Below are 26,801 nucleotides of genomic sequence, written 5' to 3'. Positions count from 1 at the left end.
TGTGCAAAGCACTGTTCTAAGCGCTGGGGAGGTTACAAGGTGATCAGGTTGTCCCACGTGGGGCTCACAGTCTTAACCCCCATTTTGCAGTGAATGAATAAAATGTGAATGAATAAAATAAAATGAATAAAATAAAATATGAATAAAATATGAATGAATAAAATAAATTTTATTTATTTATTTATTTTACTTGTACATATCTATTCTATTTATTTTATTTTGTTAGTATGTTTGGTTTTGTGCTCTGTCTCCCCCTTTTAGACTGTGAGCCCACTATTGGGTAGGGACTGTCTCTATATGTTGCCAACTTGTACTTCCCAAGCGCTTAGTACAGTGCTCTGCACATAGTAAGCGCTCAATAAATACGATTGATGATGATGATTTACAGATGAGGTAACTGAGGCACAGAGAAGTGAAGTGACTTGCCCAAAGTCACACAGCTGACAATTGGCGGAGCCAGGATTTGAACCCATGAACTCTGACTCCAAAGCCCATGCTCTTTCCAGGGAGCCATGCTGCTTATCTCCTCCAAGGAGAAAGGAAGGAAGAAAATGAAACTCAAATCACAAGGAGCAGTGCTTTCCTTCATTTCATGTGGTAGAGATTGTCAGTCTTGTGTGCATGAGCACAAGCATGTCTTCTTACACTGCATCATAGTCAATCAGGAGAGATGCTCACTGTTGGAAAAAATCTTCCTTAATTCACCAACAGAGTGCTAACCCAAACATGCAGTGAATACAGGGGTGGGAGAACTGACTATTTTGAATGTGAAATGGGGAAATGTCCTCTATATAATTATTTGTCCTTGAAATGAAAATTCTTGGTTTTGAAACTTCAAATATGTCAAAAACAGAAAAAAAGCATTGTTATCAAATAAAACGTTTCCCCCTTTCCCTCCGTGCACTCTGAGTAGTTTCTTGTTTTTCATTTCTCAGTCAAACATATTTATTGAGCATTTACTGTGTGTAGAGTACTGTACAAAGTGCTTGAGAGAGTACAATACAACAATATAGCAGACACATTCCCTGCCCACAACATCGACATGTCTTTTGGAAAGAATTCTCAGGAAGGGAGGCTTAGAGAAAATCTTAGGGGGCCAAGGGAAGATGGAGTTGGGGGAAAATGTCAAGGATTTTTTTCCAGGACCTTGGACTGAAATTTTGCTCTTGATTCTCTTCTCCATAGGCTTGTAACTGCAGTGCTGTTGGATCACTTGCCTTCCAGTGTAATGTAAATACTGGTCAATGCCCCTGCCGCCCAGAGTTTTCAGGGCCGAAATGCTCCGAATGTAGACTGGGGCACTGGAATTACCCGCAGTGTGATCTCTGTGACTGCTCCCTCGCAGGGACTGAGCCGCGGACCTGCCACGCAGAGATTCAGAAATGTTCCTGTGCCGATCGCACAGGACAATGCAGCTGTAAGGTACAGCAACTTTATTTGTTGTCAGAATTCAGTACTGAATAGAGCCCTGACTCTATTTCCACTTTCCCAATGTCTGGCTTTGTTCTTGCTCCAACTATTCATAGAATGAGGTGTGGCCAGAGGTAGAACTTGGTTGGATCTATCGCTCCTCTTCATATTGACACCAGGTCACGCAAATGGAATGCCACTTTCCACCAGACAATGGAAAATATTTCTAGTTAGTAGAGAACAATGTATTTTCTTTGTTGATTGACACATGCTACATAACTCTTAAAATTGTGGCTCCATTTTGAAGTCTCTCTCTCTTGTTTAGCACCTCTGCCTGCTGTGAAATTACTGCTAAGGAATTACTGTTGTCTTTCTAAATAAAGGGCCATTTATTTAAATGGCATTGTCATTTATTCATTCAATGGTATTGATTGAGCGCTTACTGTGTGCAAAGCATTGTACTAAGTGCTTGGGAGAGTCCTGCTTGAAAAGTCATATCTATCTAGGTTAAAGAGAAATACAAAAGGAGAACATTTTCATCTAAAACTGCCGCTGCAATCACTGAACATTATAGAATGAATTATTGCTGTGAAAGAAGACAGTGAAATGACATCACACAGAAACACTGACATTCTAACAGTGACTATCTGCCCATTTCAGCCCACTGTTAATATCGTTAAATGATGTGGGAAAACAATCAATTAAAGAGGGGGTTCCCCACTTCCCCAGCTCCCTTGAGATATTTCTGCCAAAGCAAATTCCACAGAAAATATCATGTCTGGAGTCTTCTAACCACTGAAGTCTTCTCACCAATAATGTCCAAGTATAGAGGACAATAGGAATTAAGTTAGGGGAATCAGGTGAGTGTCTTTGAATAGTCTTGAACACTGAGATAAGGGTGGGCTTCAATCTCAAAGAAAGGCTCCTCCTTTAAGTATTGTTTGAATTGCTCCCAAGTACAGCACTAATCCCCACCTAAACGTGAATTTCATCCTCATCTTACAATGTGTTCTTATTCTGTCCCTCTCTGAGTTTTTCATTTTTGCCATTCTCTCACTTTCACAAGTATCCACTTAAATGCCCACCAAGGGATTAGCAGGGAAGCTTGTATTGCCTATTTTTAACACTCATCACAGGGTGCCTTGACAACTTTCCACTTGGGAAATATCATTCTCTTTGACCGTGTCAGTCTGGGGCTGGGTTAAGTTTGGAGAGAGGTTGCAGAGGGCACACACCACTAGTAATAATAATGACTTGGGTATTTGTTAAGCACTTACTTTGTGCCAATCACTGTATTAAGCACTGAGGTAGATACAAGATAACTGGTTTGTACACTGTCCCTGTCCAGTGTGGGACTCAGTCTTAATCCCCATTTTACAGATGAGGAAACTGAGGCACAGAGTGACTAGCACAAGATCACACAGCAGTCGAGTGGTGGAGCCAGGATTAGAACCCAGCTGCTTCTGAATCCCAGGCTCATGCTCTATCCACTAGGCCAAGAGGCTTCTCCTTACTTTGCTTTTTCTTGACATTCTCTCCTCTTGAGAGTAGTAGGTTTCCACACTCCATTCTCTTTGCTTCAGTGACCCCATCACTGACCTGACCTGGGACTCTCTCCCTCTCTCCCTCTTCCAGGTGAATGTGGAAGGTCTCCACTGTGACAAGTGCCGGCCTGGAAAATTTGGACTTAACGCCAACAACCCCCTTGGCTGTAGCGACTGCTATTGCTTCGGCACGACAACTCAGTGCATCGAAGCAAAGGGACTGATCCGAACGTGGGTGAGTAGGGAACTGTTGAGCCGTGTAATGCTATAATGCTATTTCCTGCTGGCGTCTTTTAGTCAGGCACGGAGGAGTAGCTGGAAAATGGCAAAACATTTAAGTGACCTTTTCTCCCGGGGACTTTTAGAAATGGAGAGGAGAGCGTATGCCATTACATAAGTGGGGGTCAGTGCTTTTGTGTTCTGTGCTTTAAAATGAAAGGCACATTTATTTCTGGAATGGCCAGAATAGATGACAATGAAAAATAAAGGCCCTAAGAGCAAAGGGAGAAGAGTGGGTTTAGGGGCAATTAAGCTCCTAAAGGTGAGTGCCCCAAAGAACATGTTTTGGTATGAAATCTACTGATTAAAACCTGAATTTACAGCTTATATATTTTGTTCCTATCCTAGGCACTTCCGTACGTTTATTTATTCATTCAATTATTTATTCAGCTATTCCGTTCTGATATATTTATACTACTACTTGTTACATGTGCTTGTTCTAGTGAGACTGATGATATTTATTACTATGGGCAAAGCACCTTGCAAAGCACTGGGGTAATTACATGGTAAACAAATTAGAATTGGTCCCTATCCCAAATGGGCTAAAGGACTCACAGTATAAAACAGGGATAATAACAATGAATCTAAAACAGCAATAAAATTACAATATCAGCAGTGCAAGATAACAATTTAAAACAAAGTAGCTAACCACTGTTTTCAGAGGGAGGAGTCCTGACTCTCCCCAGCTACACACTGAATTTGAATATAAATTGCTTCAGCCTCCAGGAGCTTGGTCAGAGCTGGAGGTTTTTCTGTTACGTTTTGTTTTTCGAATGGTATTTAAGTGCATACTATGTGCCAGGCACTGCTGCTAAGCTCTGGGTTCGGTACAAGCTACTTAGGTTGGACACAGTCCATGTCCCCCATGGGGCCCACAATGTTGATCCCCATTTTATGAATGAGATAACCAAGGCACACAGTGATTTGCCCAAGGTCACCTGGCAGACTAGTGGCAGAGCGGGATTAGAACCAGGTCCTTCTAACTTCCAGGTCTGTGCTACATCCACTAGGTTCTGAGGAGGTGGCAACCCCAGAACTCCTGTATTAAAGGGACTATGGACCTAGAGAGACTCCTCTATCGCCTACTCCACTGCTGTCAGACAGTGAAGCTTCAGTTCCACAGTGGTCTAGCAGGTGGTAGCAGGGTGGAATCTCTTCCTACCCACTACTATTAAATCAATTTTGGCTGCTTGTTTCCCACATTAGGTTGAATGCCCCTCAGCAGCAGAGAACTTATGTCTTGATTCTATTATGTTCTCCCAAAAGCCTAATACGGAATTTTGCCCTCAGTAGGTGATCCATAAATACCATCACAGGGCAGACTGACAGAATTTGCGGCACCATTTCCTGGGGATCTTCAAGGGAAGCCTGGCATTTCTGAATTATGTGCTTCTTGTTCTAATTTAGCTTTTTGACTTTTTTTTGCCATTCTTCTCTCTAATGTTATCTTTTTAACTGAGTTAAAGCACTCTCCATCTCAGGGACAATGAAGCAGTGATTATTAATACCTTGAATTGGTAGAGCAGTTTCAACCAAAGCCCTTTCACCATTATTTCTTTATTTTCCTCATAGTACTCATGTGATATAGGATGAAACGTGTAGTATTATCCCCATTTTTCAAAAGATACAATTGAAGCATCCAACAGACGCATGGCAAAACCTACATGAATCCTGGGCTCTTTTTACCAGACAAGCTGCTTTTCTTGAAAAATGTCAAGGACATTCCCATTGAATATATGTAGAACTCGTACCCTTTCCACTAAGCCATGTTGCTTCCCCTAACCTAAGTTTAGGTGGCTTAAATGTTTCTGTCTTTCTAATTTCTTTGCTAAAATAAATACAAGTTAACTTTTCAGTGTCCAATTTTAATTCCTGGTACCAAATTCAGTACTTTGGACAAAGAATTAAATGTTGAATATTCTGCAGGAATTTGGCTAGCTCCATTGAAAAAAATGAAATATTGTATATATATATATATATATATATATATATATAATTCTCTCCCTCCCTCTTCCTGGTGAACATGTAAGGTCTCCACTGTGAAAAGCTCCTGTCTGGCACTTGTATTCATTCATCCATTCAATCATACTTATTGAGCTCTTACTGTGTGCAGAGCATTGTACTAAGCACTTGGGAAGTACAAATTAGCAACATATAGAGATTGTCCCTACCCAACAGCGGGCTCACAGTCTAGGAGGAGACAGACAACAAAACAAACCATATTAACAGAATAAAATAAGTAGAATATGTAAATATGTATATGTAAATATGTATATGTACTTGTGTATATATATAGCATATAAATGCGTGTGTATACAATACACATATAGATATAATTTTATTTTATTTCACTTTTCTCAGTGGAGCAAGCCAAATTCTTTCAGGTGATTTAAGATTTAATTCTTGTTCCCAAATACTAAATTTGTACCAGGAAATAAAATTGGACACTGAAAGGTTTAGGTGTATTTATTTTAGCAAAACAACTAGAAAGATAGAAACATTTAAAACACCTAAACTTTGATTAGGGGAAGCAACATGGCTTAGTGGAAAGAGTACAGATTAGGAATCTGGAGACCTGAGTTCTAATTTTGGTTGCACGACTTGCCTGCTATGTGACCTTGAGTAAGTGACTTGACTTCTCTGTGCCTCTGTTTTTTCATCTGTAAAAAAGGAAACTAAATCAATCAATCAATTGTATTTATTGAGCACATACTGTGTGCAAAGCACTGTACTAAGCACTTGGGAAGTACAAGTTGGCAACATATAGAGACAGTCCCTACCCTATAGTGGGCTCACAGTCTAAAAGGGGGAGACAGAGAACAATATCAAACATACTAACAAAATAAAATAAATAAAATAGATATGTACAAGTAAAATAAATAAATAAATAGAGTAATAAATATGTACAAACATATATGCATATATACAGGTGCTGTGGGGAAGGGAAGGAGGTAAGATGAGGGGGTTGGAGAGGGGGACGAGGGGGAGAGGAAGGAAGGGACTCAGTCTGGGAAGGCCTCCTGGAGGAGGTGAGCTCTCAGTAAGGCCTTGAAGGGAGGAAGAGAGCTAGCTTGGCGGATGGGCAGAGGAAGGGCATTCCAGGCCCGGAGGGTGATGTGGGCCGGCGGTAATATATACTAAATACTAAATACTAATACTGTACTAAATACTAAATACTGTACTCCCTCCCCAATATAGGCTGTGATTCCCCAAATGGGACAGAGAAGCACTAAACATATCTGCCAATTATTATAGTTATAATGGCCAAATCATTAACATTATTATTGTTAACAACAATACAAATGTGCTTCATATTCCCTTTTATTTGATTCCCCTGTATGTTGCGAAGATCACTCTGAAATCTGAACAGACCATCCTGCCACTGGTGGATGAAGGACTCCAGCACACAACCACAAAAGGGATTATGTTCCAGCACCCAGAGATTGTGGCAAATATGGAGCTTGTATTGCAGGAGTTCCGAATGGAACCCTTTTATTGGAAACTTCCAGAGCAATTTGAAGGAAAGAAGGTAAGAGGAAGGAATCTTGGATTATTCTGCAGCAAATTCAAGCAAAGATTTGTGTTTCTATTACTGGACATTCCATTGTCAAATAGAACATGAAGCAAACATGTTTGGGGATTCCTCTTTGTTGCTTAATAAATATTTGCCCCTCCTTTAAAAGAAGATTTGATAAATTCCAAAAGTGGGATTAGCATTCTGAGATCATGCCACATTAATCCACATTAATTGAAATTCACAAGAAATGAGGTACAAGAAAATGTAGATTTGTTCAGGCTGGTCTCCGGTTTTCAGTTCCCAGCACCCTGAGCTATATGGTCCCTTCAACCACTTCTAGCACACAGGAACTTAATTATCAGTAATCAATCAATTGTATTTATTGTGTACTTACTATGTTCAGAGCACTGTACTAAGCATTTCTGAGAGTACAATACAGCAGAATTAGCCAACCCAATCCCTGCCAAAAAGGAGTTTACAGACTTGTATCTTGAATTATTTATTTTGACTGCTCCAGGTGTCAACTTGTCTGTTTTTCTCCTTGGTTAGAGTGTAAGGTCCTTAAGTGTAGAGAACATAGTTCAGTTTTTTGCACTTCCCCAGTACCTAGTACTGCATCAGGTTGGTGTTCAACAAATGTTACTAACTACTACTCCAACTGCCAGTATGGTATTCCAGATGGAGGGCTGAGAATCAGTCATATGTATTAAGCTCTCACTGTGCAGTACAACAGCTGAAAACTGTCTAATGTTTCACCTTTTCATAACTGTGGTATTTAAGAGCTTCCTTATTAAGTGCGGAGTTTGGTACAATACAATAAATGTGGTATTTGTTAAGTGTTTACTACACACCAAACACTGTACCAAGTGTTGGGTGGATACAGGATAATCAAGTCAAATACAATCTCTGTGCATGCATTTAATTGCAAAAATGATCTTTTCTCACCCACCATTCTTCTGTTTTGCCAGTTGAACGCTTACGGTGGCAAGCTGAAGTATGCAATTTATTTTGAAGCTCGGGAGGAAACGGGCTTCTCCACCTATAACCCCCAAGTCATCATTCGAGGTGGCACTGCGACTAATGCTAGAATTATTGTCCATCATGTAGCAGCTCCGTTGATTGGCCAACTCACAAGACATGAGATAGAAATGACAGAGGTAAAGGATCCATCTGAATTGAAGAAAAATTTCAGCAGGATTTTCGTATGATGCAATTAACTGGGTTTCTTATCTTCAGAATGAGTGGAAATACTTTGGTGATGACCCTCGAATCAGTAGGACGGTGACGCGGGAGGACTTCTTGAATGTACTCTATGACATTCATTACATTCTTATCAAGGCTACTTATGGAAATATCATGCGACAAAGCAGGTAACCTAGTTTTAAAGACTCACCCTGCTAAATCCTATTTAGACACAAACTAATCCAGTTTTCTCAAGAAATCCTGTATTTGATAACATAGGCAATCTATGGAAGATGAGAGGTGGTAATATATGAAGGGGCTTTATCAAGGAAAAAGTGAAACTGACAACTCAATCTCTAAACAGATGTTAATCAATTCACCAATCATATTTATTTAGTGCTTACTGTGTGCAGAGCTTTGTACCTAAGCACTTGGGATAGTATAGTATAAGAAAGTTGGTAGACCTGTTCCCTGCCCACAGCAAACTTTAAGAAAAGAGGGGTTTTCTATTCCAAGAGCCCAACACTTCAATGTATTCTGAAAGCAAGTTCGATGATTTGAAAATGTTTTAAATTCTATTCTTCAGCAGTACTGATCCATGAAAGATTTAGTGAACATAAGTACATCAAAATCATATTTTGCCCCTATTCTAAAAAAAATGGGGTGGTATTGCAGTTAACCTTAGCGATGCCAATAAATTTCAAAGGCACATGCGCAAAAAACAGTTTTATAGCTGGATGGACTTTCAAGTGATCAATCAATCAACTGTATTTAGTGAGCACTTACTATGTGCAGAGTACTGTTATAAGCATGTGTACAGGATAACAGAGTTGGTAGACATATTCCCTGCCCACAACGAGATTACATCATCTGATCCAGGCCCTTGTCTCCAGGACAGGCATGTCTCTTAAACATAATCAACCTCTTCTTCTCTGGGAGTCCATTGGTAAAGTTGTTCATCTGTAAACCCCTATAACATCCAGATAGTTTGTCTTGCTTTTAACTCAATGTTTGTGAAGTTCTCAGCATATGGAAAGCACACTTAACAATAATAGCCATAAAAGTTATTACTTTTTTTAATAGTATTTAAGTGTTTATTATGTGCCAGGAACTGTATTAATCACTGGAATAGATACAAAGTAATCAGGTTGGATACAGTCCATGTCCCAAATGGGGCTCACAGTCTTAATCCCGACTTTACAGCTGAGGCAACTGAGGCGCAGAATAGTTAAGTGATCTGTCCACAGTCACACATCTGACAAGTGGCAGAGATAGGATTAGAACCCAGGTCCTCTGACACCTAGGCCTGTGCTTTTTCTGTTAGGTCACACTGCTTATCACCTCAACTCTCCTATTTTAATTTAAGTCATTTCCTTCCTCATTCCTCAGTGGCCATGATGAACAACTGTTCAAGACTCTTCCCTTGACTTCCCTTTCATAACTTGAATACAGTTGTGATTGTCACTGCTTCATTTTTCATTACAAAGCTTCTTTTGGATAAGGATAACTGAATGCACTTTCCATGTGAGGCTTTTTTGGAAGCCAGATGAATCCCCAATTCATGGAGCCCCATAGTTTGTATTGAGATTGCAATTTACAGTGTAAGTCTCCCATTAACTCCAGTTTATATCACAATCATCAATCTTTTCAGAATATATATTGAAATGCAGACCGTGACTCTCTAAAGCCCTAAACGAAAATGAATATTGAAATGGCAACCACAGATCTCCAATGCCCTAAATGAAAAATTTTTATCCTTTTTTTCATTTCAAACAGTAAATTACTGATGTAGCACCAGAAAAAAATTACAAAACGACACAGTGGCAAACAATGTAAAAATAACTAAATTCAAATGTAAACTCTATGCTAGACATATAATTTAACAGAAATGCTAATTCTGTATCTGCATAAAATCCACATGGTTTCTCTGAGTGATTTAGGGACTTATGTCAGAAAATTAGAAGCCAAACGTTATTTCTCTCCCTCTGTTCTCTTTGTTTTCCTTGATCTTATGTTCTCCACTCAAAATATAACTGTGTCTTCCATTAAATTCTATTTGCTTTTTGACCACCTAAGATAGAATAATAAACTTAGGTGGATTGAAGGTAAAGTCTCAATTTTAGTGTTAATAATTTTAGAATAGCAAATTCAGATTAGGTGGCAGCAGCTGAAGGATAGACTGCTCCAATGTATTCCCACTGAACAAAAAAAAATTGATAGTATGTAAATTCTGCCACCATGAAGTAAAAGGTTTTGTAGTATGCAGTCCATTTCATTAGTCCTGGGGCTGACAAGAATAGATTTAGCTCTGCATTTTTCATGAAATATACTGGGACTTTCTTACAAGATTGTGGTAACCCACTAGAGAAGGGAAGGATAAATGTCTCTTTTCTAGTTTAATTTACAATGTTGGTGTTTTTGTTTATGCCTTTTCCCTTTCTAATTCAGTCCCTTGAATGATTGTTATGCATTCAGAGCCACAGATAAAGTTCATCCCTAGCCACATTATTGTCAACTGAGGTAGCAATAACAAAATCCTTTTGCCTGTCTTGGGCAGAATTAAGATGGGGGTGAACTGAAAATAAAAGAAAGTTGGGGACTGCCAATTTGTGATCATTTATGAGATGGGGAGTTGAGAAAGATGGGAATGAGAATTAAGTTTAGAAATTTCTCTTCATATTTAAAATAAATTTCTTCATGTTTATGCCATTCTTTAAACTAATTAATAGGAAGTCAAAGAAATGATTATGCACCTTGTTTGTTTCTATGTCTTGTTCTGTTTTTTTGAGACCTTGAACTATGTTATAATTTAGTGGTTTCCTCTGTTTTCAATTAATTTACATGTACTACCCCCACCCCTCAATCCCCACCTCCACTCCGTCCCCAAAAAATACATTTCAGGATTCATTAAAAAGGTGAATTGGGGCTTAGTTTTGTTTCTCTGGAAAAAACAAAATGAAAACTTCCCAAATAGAACTAGAATAATCTGGAATATCTCCTCATTGTTTCACTGAAGAGTGTACTGTCATGGAAAGAGTGTGGGTCTGGGAATCTGAGGACCTGGGTTATAGGTTCCAGTCAGCTACAAGCCTGCTGTGTGACCTCTGACAAGTCTCTTCACATCTTTATACCTCAGTTTCCTTATTGCTAAATTAGGATAGTAATACCATATTTTCTATTCCTCATGAGGATATTGTAACATGAAAGCACCTGAAAAATAAAAGAGCAAGCTAAATATAAGCTATTGTTTGTTGAATGCATGAATAAGAAAGAGAGATCATGGAAGATGGAGCACCATTTACTTTATGTGAATCAGATGCTTGCAAGAAAAAGTTCTTTGTAGATTTTTTTTTAAATAGTACATGCCAAGTACTTACTATGTGCCAGGCACTATTCTAACTGTGGGTATAGATACAAGTTAATGAGGTTGGTTACAGTCCCTGTCACACATGGAGCTCCCAGTCTTAATCCCCATTATACAAATGAAGTAACTGAGGCCCAGAGAAGTTAAATAACTTGCCTGAGGTCATAGAGCAGACAACTGGTGGATACAGGATTAGAACCCAAGTCCTCTGACTCCAAGGCCTCCAAGTGTTCTTTCCACTAGGCCACTCTTCTCCTTGAAACATAAAGGCTGTACAATCATTTTTCTCAACCCTAGGTTTTGTGGGGCTTTTACCTTTGACCGTGGGCACAGAAACATAAATAAAGTTCTCCTCGTGCTCATCGTGGAAGCATTAGGATGGAAAGAACCTTGTGGGAGCTAGTCCAACTCAATCATAACCAGGTCCAGCTCCTGGAGCCAGAATTCACAGGGTTCTTCCTGTTGAGTCAAGGCTTGTTCTGCTTAGTCTCTAAATTTGAATGAGATTAGGCTCTGAATTTTCCATCTTTTTTTTATAGTATTTGTTAAGTGCTTAGTATGTACAAGGCACTGTTCTAAGCACCAGGGTAGGTACAATCTAATCTATTTGGGCACAGTCCCTGTCCCACATAGGGCTCACAGTCTTAATCCTCATTTTCCAGATGAGGTAACTGAGGCACAGAGAAGTGACTTGCCCAAAATCACACAGCAGACACGTGGTGGAGTCAGGATTAGAAGCCAGGTCCTTTTGACTCCCTGCTAGGCCACTGCTTCTCAATCTTGATCCCCAGATTAGGGATGGCCATATAGCAGAGTTTACAGATTGCCAAAGCTTCTGAAACCAGAAAGAAAAGACAGAAGTAGAATTTAATATATGGTCTTAATGAAAGCTCTCAACTTTACCATTGCATTAAGGGTTAGGATTCCAGGTCCCTTTTGATGCTAGAATCAAATAAAAATAAGTATTTCTTTACTTGCTGTGTGGCAAATTCCAAAATGTATTACACCAGGAAAGAGTGCAGCCAAAAATAGCAGTAGGCTCAAAAAGGGTTTGAATACATTTAGGGAATAGAGGTCCTTAATGGGTTATGACAGCAAAAGTTAGAGAGGAAGAGAGAAGATTTAGGATTATTAGATAGTCCCTAACTTGGATGTCTAAAGAACACCCATCTTAATTGCATCTCCTAGCAACCTGTTGCCACTGTCTGAGTTCAAAGGGGAGGATGGGTATTCAGCTTCTCTCCTGTAATGTCATTGTTTATTGTTTATTGACTAAGTATTTGATGGAAACATCCAGAGATATCTTTTCTCTGGATAGGAGAGGAGAGCAAAATAGATGCTTTGAGGGCAGAGACCATTTCTACTCAACTGTATTGAACTCATTCCAGCATTTAGTCTTCTAGGCTGTAAGCTTCTACTGGACAGGGAGTGTCTACAAGCTCTATTATAGTGTACAGTGCTTTAGTACAGTATCAATCAATCAATCTTATTTATTGAACACTTGCTGTGTTCAAAGTACTGTACTGTTTGGGAGAGTACAACACAACAATATAACAGACACATTCCTCGCACGCAACGAGCTCAATAAATACAATTGAGTGGTCAATGGCTTAGTACAGTGCTTTGCACAAAGTAAATGCTCAATAACTGATAAAAATGCAGCTTAAAAATGGAAATTCCTCCAATTTTCTGACCGTTACATCTTCCCCAGTCAACTCAGTACTCTCAAACACTTTCCTATTTCTGGGATTATTTGTTGATTATTTGCTTTTGACCTGCATTTAATATTTATATCTATTCTCACACTATTATCCAGGGTATATCTGTTGATTAGCCTGCCAATTCTTCTCATAAAATGATAATTTCCTCATAGTGAGGGGTTGGATTTTCTGCTTGGTATGTTCCCTCGGTGCCCAGGCAGACCTTTGCACCCAGTAGGCACTCAATCAATACTATGATGATGATGATAATGGCGATGGATGATGAAAAATGATGCTGAGTTTTAGATGGATGTCAGGCAGCTTGAAATCCTCTTTACTAGGTCAAGCACAGAGTGAGACAGAAAAAAAATGAGACTGCTCAGTAATGCAGGACCCCACAGCCTGTAAGGTTACTTTTGACTTGCCTGCGAGCTGATCTGATGAGCTCTCTTTATTCATTGTTCACAGGATTTCGGAAATATCACTGGAAGTAGCTGAGAAAGGAAATATATCAGCATTGACTCCACAAGCTCGTTTGATTGAAAAATGTGAATGTCCCCCAGGGTATTCCGGCTTGTCTTGTGAGGTATGGTAGTGCTTCAAACTGATGGGGCATCCATTCATCAAATGAACAAAGTGAATAAGCATCCCAAGTCAATTTTGCTGAATTTAACCCTACTTGTATGTATATCTCTAACCTAGGGGTCGGTAACTTTTTATTGCAGAAGAACCAAGTGAAATGAAGCCTTTGAACATGTCGATGCACAAAGAGCCGATCACGCAATTTATGGTCCCGCACATGACTCATGATGACGTTATGTCATGGTGTGCATGGTGAATCTGCATTGTGTGGCTGTTTCAGAGCAACAGAGGTTCCTGTCAGTGGATAGGAAAGGGAATGGAAGGGAAAGAGAAGGAAGGGAGAGGAAGAGAGCTACCCAACTCTGCCCTTCAAACAGTAACAATGCTTTCCTGGGAGCAGTATGGCTACAGTAACCTTTGTAGCTACAGCCTGCATCCGAGCATCCAGAGAAGAACGATAAGAATAATTGCGGTATTGGTTAAGTGCTTACTATGTGTTAAGCACTTGGGGAAAAAAAATACATTCTAATCAGACATGATCCCTCTCCCATGTGGGGCTCACAATCTAAAGGGAAAGAGAACAGCATTTAATCACTATTTTAAAGATGAGGAAACTGAATCACGGGGAAGTTAAATGACTTGCCCAAGGTCACAGAACAGGTAAGTGACAAAGCCACCTGGGGAACAACATTGATCTCAAAACCCCAGCAAAGTGTCATTGCTTCTACCCAGTCTACCATCTGCCACCTCCACCTGTGATCCCTCTCAACTGTTGATGCCACCACCACTTCCTTTTTTTAGTGTGCCAGGCATTGAACTAAGTGCTGGGGTAGGTACAAACTAATCAGGTTGGTCACGGTCCCTGTCCCTAATGGGGCTCTCTGTCTTAATCCCCATTTTACAGATGAGGTAACTGAAGCACAGAGAAGTTAAGTGTCTTGCCCAAGGTCATGCATCAGACCAGTGGTGGAGGTGGGATTAAAACCCAGGTCCTCCAACTCCTCTGAATCACAGACCCGCATGGGTCTGTGCATACTTTACACTATACTATGCTGCTTCCACTACCACCAGCTCTAAGCAGCCAAATGGAATGGGAGCCACAGATCTTGGGGACCCTGCTTTCACATAGTTACATTTGTTCCCAAGTTTAGTTTGTGCCAAGCACCTCATTATCATCTGTTTCCACAAAGAGCCATAGTTAGCTCATGAGCTACACATTCATGATCCCTGGTCTAGCCTTCAAGGGGGCGAGAATTAGTGTGGTTCAGTGGAAAGAGCCCGAGCTTTGGAGTCAGAGGTCATGGGTTCAAATCCCGGCTCCGCCGGCTGTCAGCTGTGTGACTCTGGGCAAGTCACTTAACTTCTCTGGGCCTCAGTTCCCTCATCTGTAAAATGGGCATTAAAACTGTGAGCTCCCCGTGGGGCAACCTGATCACCTTGTAGCCTCCCCAGCACTTAGAACAGTGCTTTGCACATAATAAGTGCTTAACAAATACCATCATCATTATTATAATTATGATAATATGGAAACATGCTAGGGAGAATCAAACATGAGTCAAAGATTATCTTAAAGCTTAGACTTTGTAAGATGTCTCCAAGTAGGAGAGAACTGTGATTGTTTTTATTAAAAAAAAAAATACACAAAAAACTCAAGCTTATTTTTAACTGGCCTGCTTAAATGAAACCACTTACCTAAGGGTGAATGATATCTAAACCAGAGATTTCCTTGGAGTTTTTTAAGAGTTACTGACTGGTTAGACTATCATACCACTTTAGATAGGTCAATCAGAGATAATAAGATTGTACCTTCAGGATCTTCCAAGAGAACTAAGATAGCACATAGATGAACAAAAGCTGAAGTTGAAGTTTCATTATATCAGTAGTAGCTATGATAGCAATTACTCAGAAAACTAATCCAGGAAATGTTTAAATCCAGGTTTTATGGATTCCATGTACAGGATCGGTTTTACCATTGATAAATGGAATTTTTTAAGCTATCATATTAAATGATCACATTATGCCAAGAGAAACTAGAAGTAACAAGTTTTCTTACTGGAACTTCTATTACTGGCCTCTCATATTTTAGAGACCTGCTTTATGAGAGATACTTTCCTTTTTTTGTGATATTTCCCTCTCTCAAATGCATTCTCAGTCTTCACCATGCACGTAATGGAAATATGTCTAGTTGATGGTTCAGCCTTTGTATCTTAAATAATTACCCATGGCAACAGAAGGCAAGCAAGTATGAAAGATTGATATCCCCAGCTCATATTCTAGACATTCTTCTCCTTTCAGTGCCAGCCTCCTTTTTAGCACAACATGGCCCAGGAAATGGTAAAAAGCATCAAAACCTGACATTTGATTTTCCCTGATTTTCCCTTCTGCTCTTATTCACCACTGAAAGTACTGTTAATCAGAAAAACGACCAAAGAAGGAAGAAGAAAAAGGGCTAGAAAGAGGGAAAATGGAAAGAAAACACTAGGCCAGAATAATCCACAAAGTGGATGACTGAATCAAGGCAAGAGTGTTATGTATTTCTAAATTCATTTTGATTTCTTCCATCCCCAAAGAGGTCAAGCAGGCAGTTGACTGAAGCCAGACATGTTCTGTAAATGATAGTAATGTAAGCAGGGATGCAGTCAGCATTGATTCATTTAGTCAAGAAAATTATATTCAATGTCCCCCTATTTTTAAATGCATGAACTCCCATGGGAATAGCAAAGGGGAGAGGTGAAAGATGATATAGGAACAGTTTTTTGTTTAAAAAACAACAACAACAACAAAACACTAGGCTAGCTTTTAACTTTGCTTGCCCTCATAGACTTTCAAGTTGTATTTCCACCTTAATCTGCTGCACACATTCACATTCTTTTATACACATTATTCTTTGAAGCTGAGCCTTGTGATTTCTGTGTTCCTTTCCCCAATTCTTCTAAGCTTAAAAATGACAGGATGAACTATGCCCATAGACATGGTGGGTAACTAGCTTTGGAGTGGAGGAATCTTTAATACCTAAAGACTGTAAGCTCCTTGTGGGTAGAGAATGTGTTTGTTGTTATATTGTACTCTCCCAAGGGCATAGTACAGTGCTCTGCACACAGTAAGTGCTCAATAAATAAGACTGCAGGCTGTTGGCAAGGATGCTATCCCCATAGGGACCAGGGGAACCATCGCCCGCCCAGAACTGACACTGTTTGGTGCTCCCCTCCTTACCTTTTTGGACAGGTTACGCAGCCATAGCTGTTCTGTCACACTCCTTGATGGCTGGATAGGAGTCAGCAGGAAATGAAACTGCCAAGCTGGCAGACCTGTTTGCTTGCTGTAAAATATTTTATTTATTTATTTATTCATCATTCATTTATGCAAATTAACGACTGTCTCCTCCCCCTTTAGACTGTGGGCAGAGAAGGTATCTGTTTGTGGTTGTATAGTACTCTCCCAAGCGCTTAGTATAGTGCTTTGCACAAAGTAAGCACTCAATAAATATGATTGAATGAATGAATGAACTTGCCCAAGGTCACTTAGCAGACAAAAGGCAGAGTTTGGATTAGAACCTAGTGTTTGTTGAGTATTGTGCCTTACAGAGATTAATCAACCTAGCATAATTGATATCACCTTTTAGAGAAATCTGCATGTGGTGGAGCCCTTCATTTGGTATGTTCTGCTTTACTTAACCATGACTTTCCTCTCTCTAGGAACCCAGCAAGAAAAGTTGCAATCAGCTAGGGCAATAGAGACCTAAGTTCCCCACTAATGATATGTAGGGATAGGGCTGCCACTGCCTAGTTTTAAAGGCTTATCACTCTGCCAAAATTGGGTGCTTGCCAAAAGCCATCTTAGCCCTATCGATGTGCTTACAGAACAAGTCCAAAATAAAGGTAGAGTTGATTTTGCTTAGATCAACTTTGCTCACTACTTTGTTTGCTCTGTGATCTAAACTGCTGAGTAAAAACTTAGATCGGGAAAGATTTAATTTTACCTGGGGGCTAATGGTTCCAAGACACCAAGGCATTTTGTTATTTGGAATCCCATGCTTTTATAGTCTTTAAATTATGCTAGCATTAATAATATGACCATATGTTGAGCATTTGTGTCATTCAGTATTTGCTTTCTTTTTCCCCTGGCATGCAGGTTGGAGGCTTATCTCAGCTAATAAGCATTCCAAAGGGCAACTTTTTTTTGCCCTTTTTTGTTAAGCCCTTAAAGCATTGTTCCAAATGCTGAGGTAAACAGAAGTTTATCAGGCCAGATACAGTTCCTGTCCCACCTGGGGCACACAAACAAAGAAGGAGGGAGAACAGGTATTCGATGGCTATTGTGCAGTTTAGGAAATTGCGAAACAGAGGAAGTTAAGTGATTTGCTCAAGATTGCACAGCAGACAAGTGGTAGAGCTGGCATAAGAAAACAGGTTTTCTGACTCCCAGGCCTGTGCTTTAATCCACTAGGCTACGCTCTTCCTTTAGGAACAGAGAGGAAGGATGCTTGAATCCCATCTCATGAAGCCCACTGTCTAAAATGAAAAGTGTTTCTGGAGCTTAAATATGACCCACTGGGTGTTTGCCTTCTGGAGGTCCTTCAGTATCCTGACAAATGATTAGTTTTTGTATTTGTACAGGATCTTGGCAGCATTGCTTAGTGGAAAGATCATGGGCCTGTGTGTCAGAGGACTTGGGTTCTAATCCCAGCTCCTCCATGTACCTTTCGTATGAACCTAGACACTTAAATTCTCTCTGCCTCAGTTACTTCATTTGTAAAATGCAGATTAAGACTGTGGGCCCCTGTGAGACAGGGACTATTTCTAACCTGATTATCCTGCGTCTGCTCCAATGCTGAGTACGGTGGTTGGTACATAAAGGATTTAACAAATACTATTTTTTAAAATGAAGTTGGGAAGGAAGGAAATGTATTCTTTCCCAGCCTTGAAGACCCAGAATTGTTCCGGTAAGTTTGCAGATAAGATGCATAACGTCTTTAATGACCTACTTTCTCTCTTTGCAGGCGTGTGTGCCAGGATTTTATAGATTATCTTCAGAACCCAGTGGTCAGAGAACTGGATTAACCCTTGGCACCTGTGTTCCATGCCAGTGCAACGGGCACAGCAGTTTCTGTGACCCTGAAACGTCTATCTGTCAGGTATTCGTCTCAGCGAGTTGGGTATTTGGGCACCAGTATTGTTTCTCTTCATGTAAATTCAGCCATAGAAAAGCTTCACTAAACAGCAGAGGGCATATTTAATCTCTTTTTGATTTATCGGCATCAACTGCCATCTCTATGCAGATGATTTCCAAAACTACATCTCTCCCCCTGATCTTTCTCCTTCTCTGCAGTCTTGTATTTCCTCCTGCCTCAGGACATCTCTACTTAGATGCCCTGCCAACACCTCGAATTTAACACAGAACTCCTGATCTTCCCACCCAAACCCTGCCTTTCCCCTGACTTCCCCATCACTGTAGACAGCACTACTGTGTACCCTGTCTCTCAAGCCCTTAACCTTTGAATTATCCTCAACTCATTATCCTAGGCCACACAGTGAGAAGCAGTGAGGACTAGTGGAAAGAGCATGGGCCTGGGAGTCAGAGGACCTGGGTTGTACTTTTGACTCCCGCTGTGTGACCTTGGGCAAATCACTTAACTTCTCTGTGCCTCAATTCCCTCATCTGCAAAATGGTGATTCAAAACCTGTCATTCATTCATTCAATCGTATTTATTGAGCACTTACTGTGTGCAGAGCACTGTACTAAGCGCTTGGGAAGTACAAGTTGGCAACATATAGAGACGGTCCCTACCCAACAGTGGGCTCACAGTCTAAAAGGGGGAGACAGAGAACAAAACAAAATATATTTACAAAATAAAATCAATAGAATAAATATGTACAAAAAAAATAGAGTAATAAATACGTACAAACATATATACATATATACAGGTGCTGTGGGGAGGGGAAGGAGGTAAGGCAGTGGGATGGAGAGGAGGAGGAGGGGGAGAGGAAGGAGGGGGCTCAATCTGGGAAGGCCTCCTGGAGGAGGTGAGCTCTCAGTAGGGCCTTGAAGGGAGGAAGAGAGCTAGCTTGGTGGATGTGCAGAGGGAGGGCATTCCAGGCCAGGGGGATGACGCGGGCCGGGGGTCGACGGCAGGACAGGCGAGAACGAGGCACGGGGTGAGGAGATTAGCGGCAGAGGAGCGGAGGGTGCGGGCTGGGTTGGATCCCGGAGGAGTTGGGCTGCGATGGACACACGACGCCTTTAAAAGTCCATGTAGGCCCTAATTATTTATATCTACCCAGTGCTTAGTACAGTTCTTTGTACATAGTAACAAAGATTATTATTATTATCATTATCACCTCTCTCATACAACCCATATATTCAATCTGCCACCAAATCCCTTTCATTTTACCTTCAAAATAGGCTCAAATTGTCCCTTTCTTTTTCATCCAAACTGACATTAGGCCTGGAAATCAGAGGACTGGGTTCTAATTCTAACTTTGCCACTTGCCTTGTGTGTGACTTTGGACTAGTTATTCATTCATTCATTCAATCATATTTATTGAGCGCTTACTGTGTGCAAGGCTTAGTACTGTATACTATGAGCTTGGATTACAATTTATCTGTGCTTCAGTTTCCACATCTATAAATTGGGAATTAAATGTCCACTCTTCCTCCCTCCTGAGGTCATGAGCCCCGTGTGGGAGAGGAACTGTGTCTGACTGCATCTACCCCAGCACTTAATACAGTGTTTTGGATATAGTTTTTAAATATTATCATTATTTTTATTATTATTGTTGTCATTATTTTGAAAAAGAAAATTCAAGCATCACAGCACATTTCTAGTTAATAATAATAATAATAATAATAATGGAATTTGTTAAGCGCTTACTATGTGCAAAGCACTGTTCTAAGCAGTTCTAGTTCTAACTGTTCTAACTGTTCTAGTTGGAGGGGTTTGATGTCTAGCATCCTCTGCACCACATGGCTTCAGTGGGGCATCAATGACACCAGTCTTTGCTACTTCCTAATTCCTGTGCTGGCAGCTCCTGCTTGTCCTCCACTCCTGCAGGAGGGATGGAGCTTGGGTTCTTCAGTGTTAGGTGGGGGAATAGGGGTGGGTCTGGCACCCTGCTCTCCTCCATTCCCCCATTTGGGGAGCCCTGTGGTGGAGAATCTCAGGGGTTGCATGGTCTGGAGTTTTGGGTCTGATTATCTGAAATCACTATGCAGAAAAGTCACCCAGAAAGGCTTCATAGCCTGCCACACTTGTTACATACTGTTCATAATAACAGTTGTATTTATAAAGCAATTATGTGCCGAGCACTGTGCTAAATGCTGGAGTAGATACAAAATAATCAGCTTGGACCGTTCCTTTCTCACATGGAGCTCATAGTCTAAGAGCAAGGGAGAAAAGGGATTTTTTTTCTCCATTTCACAGATGAGACAGTTGATGCACAGAAAAGTTAAGGCAAGCTGTTTATTATTAATTGTACTCTCCCAAGTGCTTAGTACAGTCCTCTGCACATACTAAACACTCAAGAAATATGATTGAATATAACACAGGGAGAGAGAACATTAACAATAATTGTACTTGGAATGTGTAAAGGACTTTCTTAGTTTTTCAAAATTACTCATCTCATTTTGTCCTCACAACATCCCAGGGAGGTAGTGATGGTGGCGGTTGTTCTGGATCGCCACCAAGGTCGCCGGGTGACTAAAGAATTAATCAGACAGCATATGACTACTGAAAGTTTTAATAAAGTTTTATTAGTAAGGCCGAAGACCGAATAGGGGGTAACACTCCCAGTGGGCTCATTTCCTTAAGGGAAAAGGCCTTGAATGCCCGATGCAATGAGCTTATATACTGCTGTTGCTGATCACAGTGATTGGTAGATTTGAAAACAGCGAGGGCTGGATTGATGCAAATTTGGTGCAGAGCTGGGCTGAGTCTATCTCCCTATTTGGTTTGGTTCCCAGACCCAGCCAGTGGGCTGCAGGGTCTAAGGCCCGTACCAAATATGGCAACAGGACCGCATACATTCGAACAATATCTGCAACTTTTCCATGCTGCATGGGGTCCCCATCATTCCCCCCTCAAAGACATAGTACCCTTATTCCTTAGGGGTTGCTGAAGGTCGATGGTCTGTCTTCTGGAGCGGCTTCATGCTGACAGTGGGCAATGAACTAATAACTAGATCAATCAATCAATCATATTTATTGAGTGCTTACTGTGTGCAGAGCACTGTACTAAGCGCTTGGGAAGTACAAGCTGGCAACATATAGAGACAGTCCCTACCCAACAGTGGGCTCACAGCCTAGAAGGGGGAGACAGAGAACAAAACCAAACATACTAACAAAATAAAATAAATAGAATAGATAGGTACAAGTAAAGTAAATAAATAAATAGAGTAATAAATATGTACAAACATATATACATATATACAGGTGCTGTGGGGAAGGGAAGGAGGTAAGATGCGGGGGAATGGAGAAGGGGACAAGGTGGAGAGGAAGAAAGGGGCTCAGTCTGGGAAGGCCTCCTGCAGGAGATGAGCTCTCAGTAGGGCCTTGAAGGGAGGAAGAGAGCTAGCTTGGCAGATGGGCAGAGGGAGGGCATTCCAGGCCCCGGGGAGGACGTGGGCTGGGAGTCGATGGTGGGACAGGAGGCTGAGTAGGTGCGAATGAGATTGTCATTAATGTAACTTGGTGATAACAAGGGCCTTTTTCCCGGGGTGGGGGAAGGGGGGGAGTCAGTCTGTGTTCAGGGTTATATTGGTGTACTGCAAACTGGCCGTGAGCCCGACGGCGAGATGGCGGTGGTTTTGTGCTTGGGGTGATTTCTCGTAGAGCCTGTAAGACGGGGGCAGCATCCCCCTCAGGTTCCTCAGTTGACATCTCTACCATGGGTTGGTGCTCTTCCCTGCGGAGCTGGAGGCAGAGGTTGCCGATTCGGTAACAGGTATATTGTGAGAGAGTGTCCTCCTAGGAAGAATCAAAAAAATCTGGGACAGAAGGTGTATAGGGTTTAATGGGTGAGTTATGAGTCCACAAGGACTAGCCTTCCAGTTTCACAGCATTGAGGGTAGCAAGTATCACCCGGAAAGGACCTATCCATTTTGGCTCTAAATCTGCCTTCCCCCTGGTCTGCTAAGTTTTCAAAAGAACATGTGAGCCTGGTATTATGGTGGTGCCCACTGGCGCCCCGTCTACATCGGGGACTGGCAAATGAGAATTTGCATACCTGCGTAGGGCCATATGTACTGCTTCTAGCTGGGAAGCAAAGTGCCCTAAAGTCTGTGCTTCTGGGTCCACCACGAGATCAGTAGTGAGAAAGGAGTGGCCCTACAGCAGCTCAAAGGGGCTGAGGCCCAGGCCTTTGCGGGGCGCCATACGGAGTAGGAGGAGACCCGTAGGCAAACACTGAACCCAGGATTGTCGGGTTTCGAGGCAGAGCTTAGTCAAAATACGTTTTAAAATGTGATTAACCTTCTTTACCTTCCCTGAGGACTGTGGGTGCCAGGCGGCATGCAGGGAGTAGGTAATCCCTAGGGCGCAGGCAATGGACTGGGTCACCTGAGAGGTGAAGGCAGGTCCGTTATCACTTTGGAGTGAGCGGGGGAGTCCAAAGCAAGGGATTATTTCCCTAAGGAGCCACTTGCCCACCTCTACTGTGCGCTCAGTGCGGCATAAGAAGACCTCGATCCATCCCATGAAGGTATCAATCAGGACTAGCAGATACCGGTATCCAGAGTAAGAAGGCTTGTGGGTAAAATCAATTTGCCAGTTCTCCCGATTTAACTGGCCGTGCCGCTGTACTGGCGTCAGTAAGGGAGGCTTCCAAACTGCCCCCTCAGGATTAGCTCTGGCACAGATTGGGCAAGTGTGGCAAACTCTCTTAATGGTTTCCTGCATACCTCGTCCCACAAAAATGGGTTCTAAGAGGGTATGTAAGGTGTCCCGACCCAGGTGGGTATCCAGATGCATTCCATTCAATAACTTCCAAGTGGAGGCTTGGGGAATGCAGAGCTTTCCCTCTGGGGTTTCTAGCCACCCATCTGTCCGGAGGATGCAGCCTTCCTCATCCGCTTTGCCCAACTCTGACTCGGGATAGATCGGGACACCCACAAGTTCCGAGAGGGTTGGTACAAGAGCCAACATGCTGGCTGCCTTGGTTCTGGTGCGGACTGCCTGTCAAGCAGCTGAGTCCGCAAAACGATTTCCCTTGATTATTTCTGTATTCCCCTTTTGGTGTCCCTGACAGTGAATTACAGCCACCTCCTGGGGTTCCCAAACTGCTGAGAGTGGCGGGAGGATTTCCTCTGCATGTTTGATAGGGGTGCCTCGGACAGTAAGGAGACCTCGCTCTTTCCAAAGAGTCCCATGAGCATGAAAGACATGGAAGCCATATTTGGAGTCAGTAAATATGTTAAGACGCATCCCCTTTCCCAATTCCATAGCTCGAGATAGGGCTACTGGTTCTGCTTTCTGCGCAGAGGTCCTGGAGGGAGGGGCCGTGCCTCGATAACCTCGTGGAGGCTCACTACCATGTACCCTGCATATCGGACTCTCTGGTCCATGTAACTGGACCCATCCGTTAACCAGTTAACATCCACGTTTTCAAGGGGTAAGTCCCTAAGGTCTGGTCTGCTAGAGTAACTCTCGTCAATTTCGTTTAGGCAATCATGAACTGGGGCTGGCCAGTCCCCTTCCACATCTCCTGGAAGAGGGAGAAGGGTTGCTGGGTTCAGAGAGTTACAGGTCTTTAAGATAACCTCAGGGGTGTCAAGAAGGAAGGCCTGGTATTGCAGCAAGCAGCCTCCTGTGAGCCAATGCTCGCCCTTATTTCCTAGCACTGCTAGGACTCAATGTGGAGTATAGATGGTAAGGGGTTGGCCCAAAGTCAGCTTTCTGCTCTCCTGTACCGCTACGGCGGTGGCCGCTACCGCATGGAGACATGCTGGCCAACTAGAGGCAACTCTATCCAACTGCTTGGAAAAATATGCTACCGCCCGAAAGTCTGGTCCCAAAGATTGACCTGGAACTGTGGCACAGTGGTGTCACCGCTCATCTACATATAAGGCAAAGGGTTCGGCTAGGTCAGGCAAGGCTAAGGCTGGGGCTAAGGAAAGTTTCCGTTTGAGAGTTCGAAACGCGGCCATCTGTTCGCCACCCCACCCCAGCGGCTCATCCTCTGGCCCAGCAAGGGCATCATACGAGGCTTGGCCAGGATCCTGTAGTTTGGAATCCAGATGCAGCAGAAACCAGTCATTCCTAAAAGGCACGCAACTGGCGTTTGGTCTGGGGGGCTGGGATTTGCAGGATTGCGTCTTTTCTCTCTGGGCTTAGGGTCTTCCCTAAAGGGCTTAATACATGACCCAGATATCGAACCTCTTGTTTGCAGGCCTGTAATTTTGAAGGGGAGACTCGGTACCCAGAACAAGCCAGGTGGTTAAGTGTCCGGACAATGTCCTCCTTCGCGCCCTCCTCAGTCGGGCTGCAAATGAGGAGATAATCCACGTATTGAATGAGGGTGCTCTCATGTAATTCAAAGTCACGGAGATCTCGGCCCAAGCATTCCCCAAAAAGGTGAGGGCTATCCCAGAATCCTTGCAGAAGGACCGTCCAGGTGTACTGATGTCCCAACTTTTCTCCTGGTCCGGTCAACTCAAAAGCAAAAATATACTGGGACCCTTTACTCAAGGGGATACAAAAGAAGGCGTTCTTCAAATCTATTACTGAGAACCAGTTAGTCTCCCCCAGTACCTGCGCAAAGAGAGTGTATGGGTTCGCGACTATCAGGTGAATAGGTATGGTAGCCGCATTCACCCTCTGCAGGTCCTGGACAAAGCGATAGGTCCCGTCTGGTTTCTTTACCGGGAGGACAGGGGTGTTGCAGGGAGAATGGCATGGCACAAGTAATCCTTGTTTGAGAAATCGCTCGATAATTGGTTGGATCCCTGCCCATGCCTCTGTTGGGAGCGCATACTGGTTGGGTAGGGACTGTCTCTATGTGTTGCCAATTTGTACTTCCCAAGCGCTTAGTACAGTGCTCTGCACATAGTAAGCGCTCAATAAATACGATTGATGATGATGATGATGATGATGATGATGGAAAATTGGAGGGATCCTTTAGACACACCTCGACTGGGATTGCATTAATGGCTCGGCCGGGGAGACCTTTATCCCAAACGAGGGGGTCGATTTTTTCCACAAAGTACTCAGGTAAGTCCTCCCTATTGGCTGTGGCAATGAGGATGCCAACTGGATGGACCAATAAAAAGAACGATCTCAGCTTGATCATGATATCCCTCCCCAGTAAGGGTGTGGGGGTAGAGGGAATAATAAGGAATCTCTGTTCAAACAATTCCTGCTGGTATAAACATGGTAGGGGGTCAGTTTGGTGACAAGATTTTGAGATGCCATCGATCCCCACCACCCTTATGCTAGATGAATGGGTAGGACCGCAAAAACTGGTAAGGACAGAGTAGGTGGCCCCCATATCGATAAGAAAATTTATAATCTTACTGGACACTTCCGTGCTCACCCTGGGTTCAGCCATGGAGATGGTTCCTGTGGGGCCCTGGCTGTTCCCTGGGCCCCATCAGTCCCGGCTCTTAGACGTGCCAACAGCCGAGAACTGGCCAGCCTCAGGGTTGGCGCTCACCTCCAGCAGTGTGCAGTCCCGCTTCCAGTGCCCGTGTCTCCGGCTGGCGGCTGTGACCAGGCCTCCGTGCCTGGGGGCACTCCCAAGCCCAATGGCCAGACTGATGGTATGCAAAACAGGGCTTCCCGGACACTGGGCTGCGGGCAAGTGCCATGGCCACATCGGGCGACCCTCCAGGGTGAGATCGACCCTTCATCAGGGCCGCCACAAGTAATGTAATGCCCTTCACTTTGGCCCTGCGGTCCTTCTCATCCCAGGCTGCCTGGTCACGGTTGTTAAAAACTCTAAAGGCAGCCTCTATCAACAGATTCGTGGGGGTTTGTGGCCCCAACTGCTCCTTCTGCAATTTTTGGTGGATATCTTCAGCTGATTGATTAATAAAATGCATATTCAGAATGACACTTCCCTCTACCGAGTCAGGATCAAGCTAGGTGTACATTCGAATCGCTTCCACCAGTCTTAGTCTAAACATGGTGGGGTTCTTGGTAGAGTCCTGGGTCACAGCTCGGACCCGATCATAGTTAACTTGCTTCCTAATTCCTTTCTCCATGCCTGCCAGTAGGCATGTAATCATATGATC

General features: G+C 42.6%; 1 protein-coding gene across 1 annotated transcript in view; it reads left to right on the top strand.

Moving 5' to 3' along the window:
• LAMA2 (laminin subunit alpha 2) overlaps positions 1-26,801 on the top strand; it is a 633,073-nt gene that overhangs the window by 425,464 nt on the left and 180,808 nt on the right. The window contains exons 24-30 of the mRNA XM_038760171.1: positions 1,186-1,422; positions 3,046-3,189; positions 6,583-6,762; positions 7,719-7,907; positions 7,987-8,120; positions 13,465-13,582; positions 18,578-18,712. Of these exons, the coding sequence (XP_038616099.1) occupies positions 1,186-1,422; positions 3,046-3,189; positions 6,583-6,762; positions 7,719-7,907; positions 7,987-8,120; positions 13,465-13,582; positions 18,578-18,712 (1,137 nt within the window). The remainder of the gene's footprint in view (positions 1-1,185; positions 1,423-3,045; positions 3,190-6,582; positions 6,763-7,718; positions 7,908-7,986; positions 8,121-13,464; positions 13,583-18,577; positions 18,713-26,801) is intronic.

The sequence above is a fragment of the Tachyglossus aculeatus genome, chromosome 2, assembly GCF_015852505.1.
Source record: "Tachyglossus aculeatus isolate mTacAcu1 chromosome 2, mTacAcu1.pri, whole genome shotgun sequence".
Taxonomy (NCBI): domain Eukaryota; kingdom Metazoa; phylum Chordata; class Mammalia; order Monotremata; family Tachyglossidae; genus Tachyglossus; species Tachyglossus aculeatus.
Note: the sequence above shows the minus strand (reverse complement) of the source record. Positions and strands in the feature narration are given on the sequence as shown.